We start from the raw sequence: 14,887 nt of genomic DNA, 5'->3' as shown, positions 1-14,887 counted from the left end.
AGTGTAAATGGGTATATCAACGGCCAGGATGTCGGCTCACTTTCAGGCTTGGGTTGTCCTGGTATACAGATTCACGATTCGCTGATTCTTCTTCGGGCCTTGCACCAAATGGCTACTGGTCCAGCTATGAACTCGGTTGGTGCCATGCTCCGTAATTCGAAAGGCATACGTAGTCTCGTAGTTATCGTTGATGCAAAGATGACTTCCACTGGCGAAAAGCACCGTCGTCTCTTCGCCTGAAGCTGCTGGCGGCGGAACGAGATCTGATATCGCAGAGCTATCTTCGCTCAGCGCCTCACCCTCACCCTCACTCGTAAACCGTAGCTGATGGAAAAGATAGTCTGGCAAGTCCTCAGTCTGGCCATTTTGCGTCTCCTTCTCGGCCTTCGTGTTGACCTTAACGAACCAAACACTCAGATTGGAATCTGATAAACGCCACAGATATTTGCGTGACCAGCTCATCACAGCCATATTACGGCCAGACGGATCAGGCATCTCGCCTCGCTCCTCATATACAAGGTCACTCGCATCATCGGATGTTCCATAGTGTGCTGGTTTAAATGTAGCGATCCCCTTCAACTCTCCCTGCATGTCGAGGTGGTTGTCGCTCCTGAGCTTTCGGGTAAGGTGCCATGGTCGAGAGTCCGTAGCGAGCGCTTTGAAGACGGTTGATGCAATGGAGCGACGAGAGTTCATCGAGGGCATGTATGGCCTTGCTCTTTACTGCTCGTTATGACTGAGGGATGAGTTCATCGTTGATATATTAGAGTAGCAAGGCTAGTTAGTGAATGGTTTGTGGAATGAAATTGTGCGCTACTGAGACATGGTTTAACATCACTTCGGTATGCACTTGTTGAGTTAGCTATGTAGTGTTAATCTGTTCATCTAAGAACTCTTCTATTTTAATATTTCTGATGCTTTCTAGGAATATGCAATTATTTACCCCTGAGAGTAGAGGTTCAAGTGTTGAGTGCTGTGGTGCAATGCTACTATAAACTACTCGCCTTGAAGCTTGATCGTATTAAATATTTGCATTAGTTTTCAATTGCTAATACTTTAATCGCTGCCTATGTATTCCAGGCCAATCATCTGTATTCTATGGAACGACGATTTTTCATTGCATTGGAGTCAAAAAATTGCTTTTCTTAAATCATAGCCACCTAAGCTCGGTCTCTCCTTCGTGGGGCGCTGCGAATAATGTTGTCAACTCGTAGAAGTAGCTAAAAATAATGCAAGGTCAGAAATAAGTAATTTATATATGAGAGAAAGAAGGTGGACTCACCTCAGCAGCCTCCGAAGCCGATGAGACAACGGCGTGCTTGAGCTTGTAACTTTCCACAACGCCAATCTCGCGCATGTTAGCGATACCTCCACCGGGGGTGAGTAGGTCTAGACCTGAGCTGGTCAAACCCTTGTTGATGGCTTGTCTAAGTCTGGTGACAAGATCGCTGGAGTCAAGACCTGCGTTGTCAGCAAGGATGGTGGGGAGCTGTTTCAATGCTTGAGCAAATGCGTCGACAGCAAGCTGTTTCTTTCCAGTGGTGTTCTGTGCGGTATGCTCAACGGCCTTAGCCATAACCATTTCCGCACATCCGCCGCCAAGGGTGACCTTGGGTTCTCGAACAGTCTGGGATAAGACAGCCAGGGCATCGTGTAGAGATCTGTCGGCTTCGTCGAGGAGTTGTCCGGTAGCGCCCCGGAGAACGATGGTGCAAGCTTGGCCAGCAGCGACGCCGGAGAACTTGATCAGGGTATCCTCTCCAATAATCACCTCTTCGATCAAATCGCAATGGCCAAGTTTAACCTGGTCAGGGTGGTCGAAGGTGGACGCGATCTCGCCGCCAGTCACCAAGGCAAGACGCTCGATACCATCGAAATCGGCATGCTCAATTGAAACTATGCCAGCATCTGTGAAAAGCTGTTCGGGCCAGTTGTAGATAAGCTGGCGGTTGACGAAGCAGTTAATTCCGTGAGCCTTGATTCTTTCGACCTTTGCCCGCATCTTCTCCTTCTCCGCCTTCTCGAGCTCAGCCAACTTTCCGGTGGAGTCGACTTTGACTCTGGCACCAAAGATCTTGACCTTATCAGTGTCCATACCGGTGTTGGCGACTAGAATCTTCGCATTCTCAAGTCTCTTAGGTTGGTTGACTCCGATGCTCTTATCCAAAATGAACCCCTCATCGAGATAAGAATCAGAGAGTTTTCCACCAGCTTTCTTAATGATCTGTATATGACTGAGATCGGTAGATCCCTTTAATCTTAGCACTGCATCGCAGGCAAGGCTGGCAAACTGGTCTCGGTCCTGGCTTAAAACTTTGGAGCTAAGGGTCGTTCGTGCGATGGCTTGTAGGTCTTTTCGGAAGGCAACAGGGTCGGCGCTATTGTCTACTGCAGATGCTTCCAAGGCTGCCAGGGCAGCACGGCTAGCTATCCGGTATCCGTCGATGATGACCTGAGGGTGAATCTTCTTCTCAACAAGTTTCTCGGCTTCACGTAGAAGCTCCGCGGCCAACACTGTAACTGATGTAGTTCCATCCCCCACCACGTCGTCTTGAACCTTCGAAATATTGACTAAAACTTTGGCAGCGGCATTATCAAGCGCAATAGCCTTAAGGATCGTAGCTCCGTCGTTTGTAACCATGATCTCTCCTGTCGAGCTATTTGTATAGTTAGCCCCTTGTTTCTCCCCTAGAGCTCTGCCTAAATTTCAACTCACGCAGATTGCATAATCTTGTCCATTCCCTTTGGCCCTAAGGTACTCTTAACCAGGTCGCCAACGGCAATGGCGCCAACAAAGGCTGACAATCGCGCGTTTTCACCCTTTTCTTCAGTAACATCCTCACCGAAGATCTGCGTCGGGTTGTTGAAAGAATTCGCCTGGTGGGGTTAGCATACGCAGTGGCATAAGGGGTAGATATTAGGGGCCATACCATGGTGACTGATAGATGACAAAATTCCGGAGTAATACAAGGATGAGTAGGATTTCCAGCAGCGGCGCGGGATGTAATGGAGCTGGTTGGTTTTATAGAAAGCACTTGTGCCTCCAAAATATATATATTAGTTTATCAGGCGATAAGCCCTCGTTGTTGTGGATATCACGTGATATGAAGCTTTCGAAGCTTGGGAGGTTGAAGTCGCGAGCAATTCTTTTTTTTTTTCCTTTTTAAATGGTGACGAGAGCATATCAATCAGGTTCAATCGATTTACGAAGTATATAGGCGCCGTCTGCAGCTGGAGACCATGACTGGAACAGCAGTATCTTCGGAAAAGTCGGCGAATGTGAGACTGCACTCACAGGTGGAGGAGGATGAACGAGCGGATGGTTAGTATACATGACCCTGAATTGGATGCCATACTCTGAGCTGACTGTTACTAGGTGGGAGTTCTTCGTCAGAAGATGACTACGGTCCCGCCCTCCCCTCTGGACCCCTGAAGAAGAAGAAAAGAAGGGAGTTACCATACGAGAAGCTCTATGTCAAGGCCTTACCAGCATCTCCGCGATACTCTAAATCCTTGATGCACCGCGACCAGCTCGCCTATGTGACTGTAACCCCACATACGGACTTTGTCATAACTAGCTCGATAGATGGCGTGGTCAAATTCTGGAAGAAAATGGCCGTTGGAATGGAGTTCGTGAAGGAGTTCCGCGCCCACATCGGGGAGGTCAAGGGAGTCAGTGTGACTTCAGACGGGCGAAGTTTTGCAACTGTTGGGGCGGACAAGACTATAAAAGTGTTCGATGTGATAACTTTTGGTAAGGCGCCGCTTTTTGCATCCCTGATTCGTAAGGACTTGACTAACGTTGCGATGCAGACCTCCTCGCAGTCCTTAACCTCGAGTTTATCCCTAGCTGCGTGTGCTGGGTGCATCAGCGAGGCGCATCTTTACCCCTGTTGGCAGTATCGAGCGAAGGAGACAGTACTATTTTGATATTCGACGGACGCTGCGAAAAGACGACACCTCTTCACAAATTAAGTTCGATACACAGGGCACCAGTGACTTCCATGGCCTTTAACGATGCATATAATTGTGTAATATCAGTTGACAGTAAAGGCATGGTTGAATACTGGCGCCCGGATGACCCATTCGATAAACCGGAAGGCGTTTTCGACTTGAAATCCTCCACAGACCTCTTCATATTCAAAAAGTCCAAGTCATTACCATCATCAATCTCGATCTCGCCGTCTGGCCACCAATTCGCTACATTTTCTTTTCCCGACAGACAAGTCCGGGTCTTCGATTTCGCCTCTGGGAAACTATATCGTTCGTACGATGAATCCCTTCAAACCGTGACAGAGATGCAGCAGGCTGGTACTGCCCTGCAGAAACTAGAAGAAGTCGAATTTGGCCGTCGATTAGCTACAGAGCGCGAACTTGGGAGCCCTGCCACCGCCCCGAAAGTTAATGTTATATTCGATGAGTCTGGTCATTTTATATTATATGGGTCTATACTAGGTGTCAAATGTATAAACACATTTACAAACCGAGTTGTAAAGGTCTTTGGAAAGGATGAGCCATTCAGAGCTCTGAACCTTGCGATATATCAAGGCCAACCGCAGAAGAAGGGGGTCGTGACGTTGTCCATGGCTGCTAGTTCTAATCCACTTCTACAGGAGGCTGAGGAACGTGACCCGATCTTGATAAGCACTGGATTCGCAAAAGTCCGATTCTATCTCTTTACTAACGAAACAGATATATCAAAATCAACCCGAGACGTTCAAAATGAGAAACCGGTCCACGACCGGGACGCCGTGGACGCAGCAGCCGCCGCAAAGCCTGCGGAAACCGGGACGTCGGCAGTCCTACACACAACGCTTGGGGATATTCACCTCCGGCTTTTCCCTTCTGTTGCACCCAAGACGGTCGAGAACTTTGTAACTCACTCGAGAAATGGGTATTACAATAACACTATCTTCCACCGTGTTATCCGCAAATTTATGATTCAAGCCGGTGATCCTCTGGGCGATGGCACCGGAGGAGAATCTATCTGGGGAGGTGAATTCGAGGATGAGTTCTCATCTCTTAAACACGACAAGCCATATACCTTGTCTATGGCCAATGCGGGCCCAAATACAAATGCAAGTCAGTTCTTTATAACCACAGAAAAGGCAGGATGGTTAGATGGACATCATACTATCTTTGGCCGAGCGGTGAAGGGCCTGGATGTGGTGCATAAGATTGAGAATGTCAAGACACACAAGGAAAAACCGGAAGAAGATGTAAAGATTGTTAGCATCAGCATTAGCTAGGCACTATCTCTACAATTTTATGCATGTACACACCCTTGAAAATTATGCAACTTGACATAGCTTGGAAGATATTTATAAAACCGAAAACACGCTTCATAAGGGTCGTTACTAAGTAAATAAAATAGGGATTTTATATCACATTCATTCAATCAAAAGTCCACAAGCCAACTACAAATACATCCTGGTTTCAGCCCATGAATCAATATCTGGTAATGAAAAAAACATCCAGCCACGGCATCTATGGTGGAGTGAAGTATCGCTTGAACCTCTCCAAATCTACCAAGCCAAGTCTCCTAACAACCCAATGGCAGTTAATCAACAAGCTTGGAAAGCGGACCGTCCAAAAATTCAGGTATCCGTCCGGAAGTCCGCCAATATGGGCCTTGAGGTGCTCAGACATGTCATTGTAATGGTTGCGCTTATTTCGCAGAGCGCGCAGCAAGTCGAGCATTTTCGAGCCAGTGTATTTGCGTTGCTTCCCAAGGCTGTCTTTGAAGTCCTTGGGGAGTAGCTTGAGGAAATCCATGTCAGGATACATGACGCTGGGGCCAACGGATTCTAAGCATTGCAAGGCTGGCGAAGGCGGGTCCCGGGGCTCGAACTCGAAATGGTCAGATACATCACAGAGGAAGCTGAGGCGTTCGGCCGGGGACCAGAAGAATGGATGGATCATTACGGATGTTGCGTCGGGTCTAGATGTTGTTAAGCGTGTGTTTTGTATAGTTCTAGGAATGGGTAACTTACCTCAGGCGTGGTTCTACGGATAACATGCGGCTGATTAGGTCTTCAGCCTCGAAAGCATAATTACCAAGTCGTTGGAGTTCGTCGAGGTTGTAGTGGCCCTTCACGATATTGGCTTCGCGCATAAATTTACCGTCCTTGTCAAAGGGATGGCTTCCATGCGTCAAGACATAGTAAAACACGCAACCGAGGGAGAAGATATCAATAGCTCTTGTTGCTCTGCGGTTGGTCTGTGGATCAACCACGGCTGGTTCGGACGAGTCAAGGGTGCCGTTATTAGCCCACGACGCTGAGTTGACAGTGGTCTGGTCATCGTCGACAAGAAGCTCAGGGGCACGCCACCCAGACGTCCCGGCAGCATGCGCTGTTGTTGCTCTGAAAGAGCTTTGGTTGTCTTCCAACTTCTTACACAGACCAAAGTCAGATATGAGGAGACGTAGGTTATTCACCCCCCTTGCAGATTTCTGCGCAGCAACGAGTATATTCTGTGGCTTCAGATCTCGATGGACGATCTTAAGGGAGTGGAGATAGCGGACACCCGCTGTAATCTGGCGTAGAATGTCAGGTAGAACCAAGCCATTACGGAGAAGGTCGGGATAGTTGTGTGGCCGTTCGACTATATCCTGTAACGAAGCTGGGCACAGTTCCAAAGCAATATAAAGAAATCCTGCCGTTTGTTCCCTGCAGAAATATCGGATAACGTTATTGTGATCGTCACTCTCCTGAAGTAGGCCGACTTCATGGGCCGCGATATCGTAAAATTCGACCAACAGACGTTTCACTGCGACATGTCTTCCATCAAAACTGCCTTTATAAACAACTGTACCATGGCTGCCATGCCCGAGAACCTTATCGGTATACACTTTAAGCTGGCCAATGCGAATTGCGCCGTCGGCGTCAATTACTTCAGTATTTGATATGGTTCTCGCGAGCTGTAAATCGGACTGCGAAGTGAGTCTAGCGCGAGCACCATTGGATCCTCCTGATTGACTAGGGGTGTTGTCTAGCTCGGTATTTTCTTGGGTGTTTTTCTTGCCACGCTTATGTGCCTGGCCACCTCTTCTCCCGCGGCGGGCTTTCTTGCGCGGAGATTTCACAGCGGGGTCTTCAACATCGGCGGCTTCCTCTCCAGTTATGGTTTCCGTGTCCTTGGAGGGCGATTCATTGTTTTGGTCGGAAGGGAGTAAGCTCGCTGTTGCATCTACTGTCGCTGCGTCATCCTTGGATTCAACGACGGTATCGTTTGACTCCTTTGGCTCTTGTTCTGGGGGCGGCGGGTGAATGACAAGTGCAGGATAGTCTGTTTGTTCGCCAGTGCTCCTCTGCTCAATTGATTTCGAAGTTGTGACTGAGCTGTCGGGGATAGAAATGATATTCTTCAGGTCCAGTCGATGCTTGATCAACTCCTGAATGTTCTGTGTGTTGTAGTAAATGAATGTACCAATAAATAATAAAACGAGGGTAACGAATATATCTAATAAATTGTCCCAGCCCTTGCGTATGATAACGCTGTTTCGACCTGGGCCGGCTGGAGCGGGTAACTTCTCCGGGTCTCTAGAAACGTCTTTCGGAGTGTCATTCGATGACTCTGCAGGTGGGCCAGAGATGCTGGGAAGGTTGTGATGGAAGTTTGCGGACGGCTCAGCAAGAGAATGAACACCGACCAGGGCAGCTCTTTGTTGTGGAAGGTCGAGGGACATGAGTGGCCTTTCCTGTGACATGAATTCTCTATCGTAACAATCTGCTATGCGCGCTCGACCGGTGACAAGCGGGTAAGTTAGCTCCGACATGGCATACCAGCCACCGGCATCTGTACAGTTGATGAACACACGGGACTCTCTGTTGTCGAGGCCAGCGGAGCCGTAATCACTTGTAGACGGCGGCTGGGCGAGTATTGCAAGTGGTGTGTCGGGCTCGTCGGCATATAGGGGACGGGCAACATCGAAAACACGGGCAACCGGCGAAGAAAACCGTTGAGTATAACGACGTCCGTCTATTTTAGAGTGGTCGAAACCGAATATGACCCCATCGTGCATGCTGTAAATGTGACGTTCATCCATGGTTTTGAAATACTGACCTTGGAGGTCTACATCACGATTGTTTGGAGTCCATTCGGCATATTTTATTGTGCAGATGGGCTGACCGGTGTTTGTGTTTTGGATGGAGACGGTGTACTCAATGCGTCCGAGGGTCAACTTACCGCCGGACTTGCATTCATCCCCCGCGGGTTCGAAGTCATTGAGTCGTCGGCAGGTTTGCTCTGGGTCCACAAGCCCGCGAGAACTGAACATGCGAAGAATTGAGCCTGTCCTGGCGTCAACGGTGTATAGAGTAGTCTCTTTTCTAGCGGTATATGTAACCGGGGGGTCCATGCCGGAATATGGAGTCTCGTCGACTAACATCTTAACAGTCAGTCCCAGCCGCTGCAGACCACCGTTCTGGCCCTTATTGTAGATGTACAAGTTGCCATCACGGCTAGGCTCGACTATCCAGAGAAAGTCGTCCTCGATCTGGGCGTCCTTGGACGGGTCTGAGCGGTTTGCTCTATGGTAGACGGTCTCGACCATGGGGCTGCTGGGCACTTCCAGTGCCCATCGAGGAGCACCAGTTTTCCGGTCTCTTGCGTGTATCGTTCCATCGACGGTCGCCAAGAGGACAAAGTCCTCCACTTCCCAGTCCTGTAGAGATCGCGCTTGAAGCTGCGGAGTCGGATCGTTCCGACTGCTTATCTGGACAGGAGGTGCTCGAACGGCGGAGCCAGAGGCCGCCAGAGCCAGTGTTTCGAGGGCGCTCTCATCAGACCTCACGGACGGATGGACGGGATCGGCTATGTGGTTTGGTAATGGGAGGCGGGCATCGGCAGCGCCGCGCGGAGAGGAGGCTGCGACAGGCACATTGCCAGCCTGGGAGAGAAGCAACTGCTGCTGAGCTGCTAGGAGCGGGAGGAGAATGGTGAGGCTCGCGGGGATCGATGCGCGAGATCCTCGTAGCCGCCAAATCATTGCGGAGAGGCCCTTCTATCCCGGCGACGATAAGGCCTTTATGGAGTGCTCCAACAAAGATTGGAATCGAAGGGTCAGGATGCCAGCATCAGACGGTCTTCACGGCCAGTGGTGACTCTGACGGCGGACGGGCTCGAGAGGCGCGGACGGAGACACAGGGAGTAGACGACACATATACGACAGCATCCAGCGGCGCTCTGGGGGCCATCAGGGAGCGCAAACGGGCGGAGGAAACGGGTGGTATGCAGTCCTCCCGTCGTGCAGCTGCGAGGATATCGAGACGGTGAGGGCGAGAGGGCGAAGTCGAGAGAAAGCGAGGGAAACACACAGAGGAACGGTCGAGGGTTTGTTCCTAGTTGAAGCGTTAGTTCAGGTTATTTAGTTGGCCTGGCCATGGGGGCCGCAGTTTCAGTTTCAGCGTTGGACCGCGGACCGGGATACATCCTTACTTTTTCTTGGCCCGTTGAGACAGATCACAGCGGCAACACAGCGAGCAACACCGTGATTAAGTGAGCTGGAGGAGGAGTCGTTGTTGCTGTTGATTTGTGTTGTCTTTGCGCCTTGGAGTGTTGCTTCGTGTGTAGTGACCGAGGTGAAGGTGAATAAATTTCCCTTTTTGGGGTATCTTGAGGTCGACGTCGACAACCACGACATTTCGGGCCATGAGATAAACTACCCCCAACAAGCTATCAGAGATCGAGGATTTATAGGACTACAGAGTGCAGACGCCTTCTTGATAGGATGGTGCTGCTCCGTCTGACCGTCAAGGTCGCCCCCCGCACGCTCGAAGGCGAGGAGAAGGGCGATGACTTGCCCAAATGCACCAGCTTCCTCATGGTGATACACCGGCCGGAGATGATGAGCCTGGGAGAATTGGGCTGGAAGGTCACAGAGCAGTGGAAGAAGCTACGGCCAGAGGCTGAGTATTTCTCTCCTGCTTCCCTGACGTGACAAAACTAGCTCGCTGACGCGAATCTTTTGGCAGACCACTTAAGATCAAGAAGCTCCTAGACGATAACCACGATAGCGACGAATTGGACGCGGATTTGAGCGTGGCAGACGTGTTTATCGACAATGGCAAGGCATACGCAGACGGACTGGACCAACGCGGCGTCCTACGAGTCCTCCAGGTCCCTACAAGCACACGGTCAACTCGCTACGGCTCCGTTGTCCAGGACTGGGATACTATTACAGACCACTACTCTCGTACGGCCGCGCGAGCCTCGAAACGGCGATTTCCACCATTCTCAGCAGCGAACGGACTCGATCAAGCTTCACCTGCGAAATCTCACGCTCCAGGTGTCAACGGGGATCCATTTGAGGTTGCCGAATCGATCCACCCACTATGCTCTATCGAAGAAGAACCATCCAATACAGACACAAATCGACGGATAGAACCATCTCCAGCTCTAGGGGAATGGGAACCCACCCAAGATACTGCAGATACCACCGTTTCGAAACCACGATCCTCGCCTTTGGACGCCTTACCGGGCTCAGCACGAATCTCCAGGTACAACCTATCGAAACAATCTCAGAAAGATGACAATGCTCTCGATGGCACCCTTGCTGCCGAAATTCGCACTTCCCTGAATTCTCGTGAGTACCTATTTATGACATACACCAGCGCAATCAGCTTTACTGACCTCTACGGCTTGACAGAGCAAGCTGCTATTCTGAACCCGGTTGAGACCAAAACTTCCACGTCGGCTGTCGAAAGCCGTCCCTCTGGACATCTTACTCGCTCCGGGGAACACTATGCGAAGAGGCCACGAGCTACCGATAGTGACGAACCATCAGATCAACCTGCAGCATCTACAACTAAGCAGACTCGTTCGAAACGTGCTAAACGACAAAAGGTTGCCGAGACGTCAGTTCCAGAGCCAGAGGACGACAAGATGGCTGACGTCCAGCCTACCGACACTAACATAGAGAAACAAGTTCAAGCTGACCGACATGTTGAAAAAGAAAATGCGAGTGAAAATAAAGCAGTGAAGGGCAACGCACGAATGAGCATAATAGATATGGTTAGGCCAAGTTCAACGGCAATGCCAGCAGTTATTGATTTAACAGGTACACAATCTACAGCAGGGGAAACGAATAGTAAGCCGAAATCAAATCAGATAGGCTTAGGCATCACCGCCAGCCCCCCTAAGAAGCGCACAGTTGACAAATTAGATATCCGAAAAGACAACACCGATACCTCTCTGACCCCCAAGACCCCACGCCGTCTTAACCGTCCGCGTATAGCAGCTATCCATCGACAATCGATGGATAGCCCCATGAGTCGAGCAAGCACCGAAGGCTTCCGTGACATACCCTTTGCGCCGCCCTCTGCGAAGCTAGATAGGAAGATAAAACCGAACAGAAAGTCTGATTCAAAGAAAGCAGCTAAACCACCTAGAGGAACCGAACGCGAGGCAGGAAGGAAGAGTATCAACGAGAACCAGGGCGAGACGTGGGCCGATCAATTTGACGCTTTACAGCCTGGTTGCGATTTTGATCGAATGATCCCTGAGTTGGAAAACACCATTTATGCAGCAAAACGCGCCGATGCAACTCAACATCAGATACCGAAAATGGAAAAGCTCCTTAGTGAAATCGTCCTGCTCCAAGATTCTTACAATAAAGGCGGACCCTCCCAGGAAAGGTCAGCGATACGCAAACGAGCGAGGCGGGCAAAGGATAGCCTTGCTACCCTCGAAGAACCTACGCTTGATTGGGAAACGCCCATAGATGGTGACGAAGATGAAGATTCAGATATGGTTTATGGCCCACCCGAATCATCTTCAGCAGATGAAGAATCCGGTGACGAAGTTGACGGGGAAATCGAAGCCAAAGCACCATATTTGCCCTCTGAGAGCAACCACGAAGCGGTGGATGACGAGCCAACGATAGAGCTAGAAGACGAGAAAGAGAGCGAAGACGAGAATGAAGAAGAAGAGGAGGAGGAAGAGGATGATGAACGTGAAGAAGTGGAAGTAGAAGAGGAAGAGGCTACAGACGAGGATGACGACGTTGAAATGCGAGAACGCGCATCTCCTTCACTCTCAGATGTCACCAGTGAAACATCAGCTAGGAGGCCTCGGGGATCCTCTAAAAAATTAACCCGTGCTAAGTCGTCATCAGTCTATTCAGTGTCGTTATCTGGATCTGAGGCCCCTGAACTTGAACCTGAGCCTGAGCCTGAAAACGCTGGCAGTGATAGCGAGAGTGACGGTGAGAGTGTAAGCGAAGATGAACAGGCCACCCCTCGTGCAACGGCCGGCCTCCGGGACGCATCTCGTCAGTCCTCATCCACCCCGTCACGATCGAATAAATCAGAGTCTGTCGAAAAGCCAGGCGAGAAATCAGAGTTACAAGCCGCACCGGCATCTGAGGGAATCACGGATGTTAGACCTGCGGGAACGCAGGAAGAAGAATCCAGTACGTCGTCTGAAGGGGATGGAGGCGAGGATAACGACAAAATCGCTAAGGTTGATAGTATATCACAGGAATCAGAGTCTAGTTCCAGCGAAGAGTCCAACTCAGAAGAGGAAAGCAACAATGTGGCAAAGGTTGTCAAGCCATTGGAAAGGCCTCCTTTGAAGAATGGACAAGTCACTGTCTTCGAAGACAACTCCGATTCCGACTCTTCCGTTACATCGGAGGGATCAGACATTCCTAGTAAGAAAATCGAATCTGACAACGACTCCCCCTTACGAGCTTCAATCTCAAGCCAACCCAAAAGATCAGGCGTTGCACCGCCAAAGAAGGCGCATATTTTAAAGAGGTCACAGACGCCTCTACATAAACCCATTCGCACGTCGATAGGGTCAGGCCCGGCTTCCAGGAAGAAAAACAACCCCGCGAGCTCTCCCCTCGCCGAGGATAAATTTGGAAAATCCGAGTTCACCACATTCTCTCAGCCTGCGCCTATGTCCATGTGGGCTTCACCTAGAATAAGCAACGGCTCCAACGCGCAACCAACGCCAAATAGGTCGGCAAGACGCAACCTTAAGTCACTCCAAGGGCAATCTGGGAATAATATGTTTAGACGTTAAACTTATCCTAATGATAGGAGCATCAGATAATCTGAATAAACGGGGCCATGGGAACACAGCATTTACTTGGGTCGTTGAAAGCAACATCAAGCCAGGGGGACTGAAGAGATTACATGAGAAGGGCGAGTTTGGCAGGTGAATTGTATGTCGAAGTGTATGTTAGTGTACAGTTGATGGTCTACCTATGTTTCCTTCCACCTACCAAGTAAAAGTAGTAAACTTCTAGTTTAGATACTGATTCGTTCGTACAATTCAAGAGGTGCGAAATCACCGTCTACATACACCGACCACTACAGCGAAGTCTTACTTTCCATGAGATCCAGCGAAAATGAAGATCAAACGTAGACGTGGATCGCTAGAAGTACAAAAACCAGACATCAAAAACATATCCTAGAGATACAAAGATCCAGATATAAGAAGCCGCAGCTTCGTGAGGATGTGGGGCCTATATTAGAATGCTAAATAAGCGGAAGAAACACTCCGTAAAACATCCCCGACCTTTTACTTCGCCACTCAGTTAACCGGTGCAGGCAGATATTATTCATTTAACCCCGTCTGTCTGGTTATTTATACCAGGATGGATCTAGATCTATGCTTCACTTTGGTTCAGCCAGCACCCGAGGGCTTCGAGGCGGCCGCTCCGCTGGTCCTGATTCACGACGGTGGTGGGACAAGTGTCAGCTACTACTACCTATATTCCCTTGACCGCGCGGTCTACGCTATTCAGAACCCCAACTTCTACTCCGGCGAGAAATGGGAGGATGGCATGCCTGAAATGGGCGTAACCTATGCGCGAATGATACGCGCCCATATCCCATCAGGGCCGATCTTGCTCGGAGGTGAGATTTCGCCCATGATGTGCGAACAGCGGCCGTCGCGAATACTGATTCATGGCTTTGGGACCGAGCAGGATGGTCTCTAGGAGGCATGCTCTCGCTAGAAATTGCTAGTATATTTTCTAGGAAGTCTTCGAGTCTGCAGGTCATGGGCATCGTGATGATCGATAGCGTCTATCCGTTTGTCCCAAAACCGCCGTCTCGGACGATTGTTCCGCATAAGCTACAGTTCGGGAAATATACAAAGGAAGAGACACAGCGGCTCTCTGGCAACTGCATGGCCGAGGCACTTGCTATGGTGCATAACTGGACTTTACCGGCCTGGAAAGGCTGCACTGACGAAGAAATGTATACTCGTCGGGTTGCCATTGAAAAGGAGCTGTCAGAGAAGATGAAAGCAAAACATCCAGATGATCAGACGGAGGAGTACGATACAACGCCGATTGGAGAGCTCCCCCTGTTGCCACAGACGGTTCTTCTCCGTTGCAACGAGAGCGTTCCGGTTTCGACGCCAGAAGATACAACTGCAATATGTCGAGTGGACGTGGCTCGCGACATACAAAAGCTAGGCTGGGATCAGTATGGATACGACTTTATAACGGCAGTTCTCGAGATCCCTGGTCATCACTTCAATATCTTTTCTGACGAATATGTAAGCTCAAAATCCCCATTCCAGTCGGCCTGAAACATATTGTTAACAAGTTACACCTCAACGCCTCCAGCTCGATGACCTTACCTCTCGAATAAAAGTGGCATGCAAAATGCTAGAACGCACTAATCTTTAAAGCCGGATGTTTTTCATTGAATAATATCCGACTCTACCTTTAGCAGGACCACTCTTTTGACATAGCAAAACCTAAAGATATAGAATACAAGTGGCAAATTAGCAAAAGCTATTTCCTTTCATCTCGAACAATAATCCCGATCCTACGGGGACTGGAAGGCGGCGCCAAAACAGCGCGCAAAGTGAAACAACACCGAGATATCACCTCAATCGTGGAGTAGCAATAGCTGATCAG

At 49.8% G+C, this 14,887-nt stretch overlaps 5 protein-coding genes across 5 annotated transcripts; 2 read left to right on the top strand and 3 right to left on the bottom strand.

Annotated features, from left to right (window-relative positions):
• Positions 1-42: 42 nt before the first annotated feature.
• GIQ15_03067 (uncharacterized protein) lies at positions 43-705 on the bottom strand (the record flags this gene model as incomplete). The annotated part of the gene is made up of 1 exon (XM_033550484.1): positions 43-705. The coding sequence occupies one exon, from the start codon at positions 703-705 to the stop codon at positions 43-45; it is 663 nt and encodes a 220-aa protein (XP_033407645.1).
• A 455-nt stretch (positions 706-1,160) lies between these two features.
• On the bottom strand, positions 1,161-2,933 carry GIQ15_03066 (t-complex protein 1; the record flags this gene model as incomplete). The annotated part of the gene is made up of 4 exons (XM_033550483.1): positions 1,161-1,220; positions 1,283-2,657; positions 2,717-2,877; positions 2,931-2,933. 4 exons carry the CDS (start codon positions 2,931-2,933, stop codon positions 1,161-1,163), a joined length of 1,599 nt encoding a protein of 532 aa, XP_033407644.1.
• Positions 2,934-3,240: 307 nt separating this feature from the next.
• On the top strand, positions 3,241-5,249 carry GIQ15_03065 (peptidyl-prolyl cis-trans isomerase; the record flags this gene model as incomplete). Its single annotated transcript, XM_033550482.1, has 3 exons — positions 3,241-3,322; positions 3,377-3,754; positions 3,814-5,249. 3 exons carry the CDS (start codon positions 3,241-3,243, stop codon positions 5,247-5,249), a joined length of 1,896 nt encoding a protein of 631 aa, XP_033407643.1.
• A 238-nt stretch (positions 5,250-5,487) lies between these two features.
• GIQ15_03064 (serine/threonine-protein kinase/endoribonuclease IRE1) lies at positions 5,488-8,992 on the bottom strand (the record flags this gene model as incomplete). Its single annotated transcript, XM_033550481.1, has 2 exons — positions 5,488-5,941; positions 5,994-8,992. 2 exons carry the CDS (start codon positions 8,990-8,992, stop codon positions 5,488-5,490), a joined length of 3,453 nt encoding a protein of 1,150 aa, XP_033407642.1.
• Positions 8,993-9,733: 741 nt separating this feature from the next.
• Positions 9,734-14,553, top strand: GIQ15_03063 (uncharacterized protein; the record flags this gene model as incomplete). The annotated part of the gene is made up of 4 exons (XM_033550480.1): positions 9,734-9,915; positions 9,978-12,968; positions 13,609-13,890; positions 13,995-14,553. 4 exons carry the CDS (start codon positions 9,734-9,736, stop codon positions 14,551-14,553), a joined length of 4,014 nt encoding a protein of 1,337 aa, XP_033407641.1.
• Between the last annotated feature and the right edge of the window lie 334 nt (positions 14,554-14,887).

Source organism: Arthroderma uncinatum, assembly GCF_011692745.1.
Source record: "Arthroderma uncinatum strain CBS 119779 chromosome Unknown scaffold2, whole genome shotgun sequence".
Taxonomy (NCBI): domain Eukaryota; kingdom Fungi; phylum Ascomycota; class Eurotiomycetes; order Onygenales; family Arthrodermataceae; genus Arthroderma; species Arthroderma uncinatum.
This window is presented reverse-complemented; position numbering and strand designations above follow the sequence as displayed.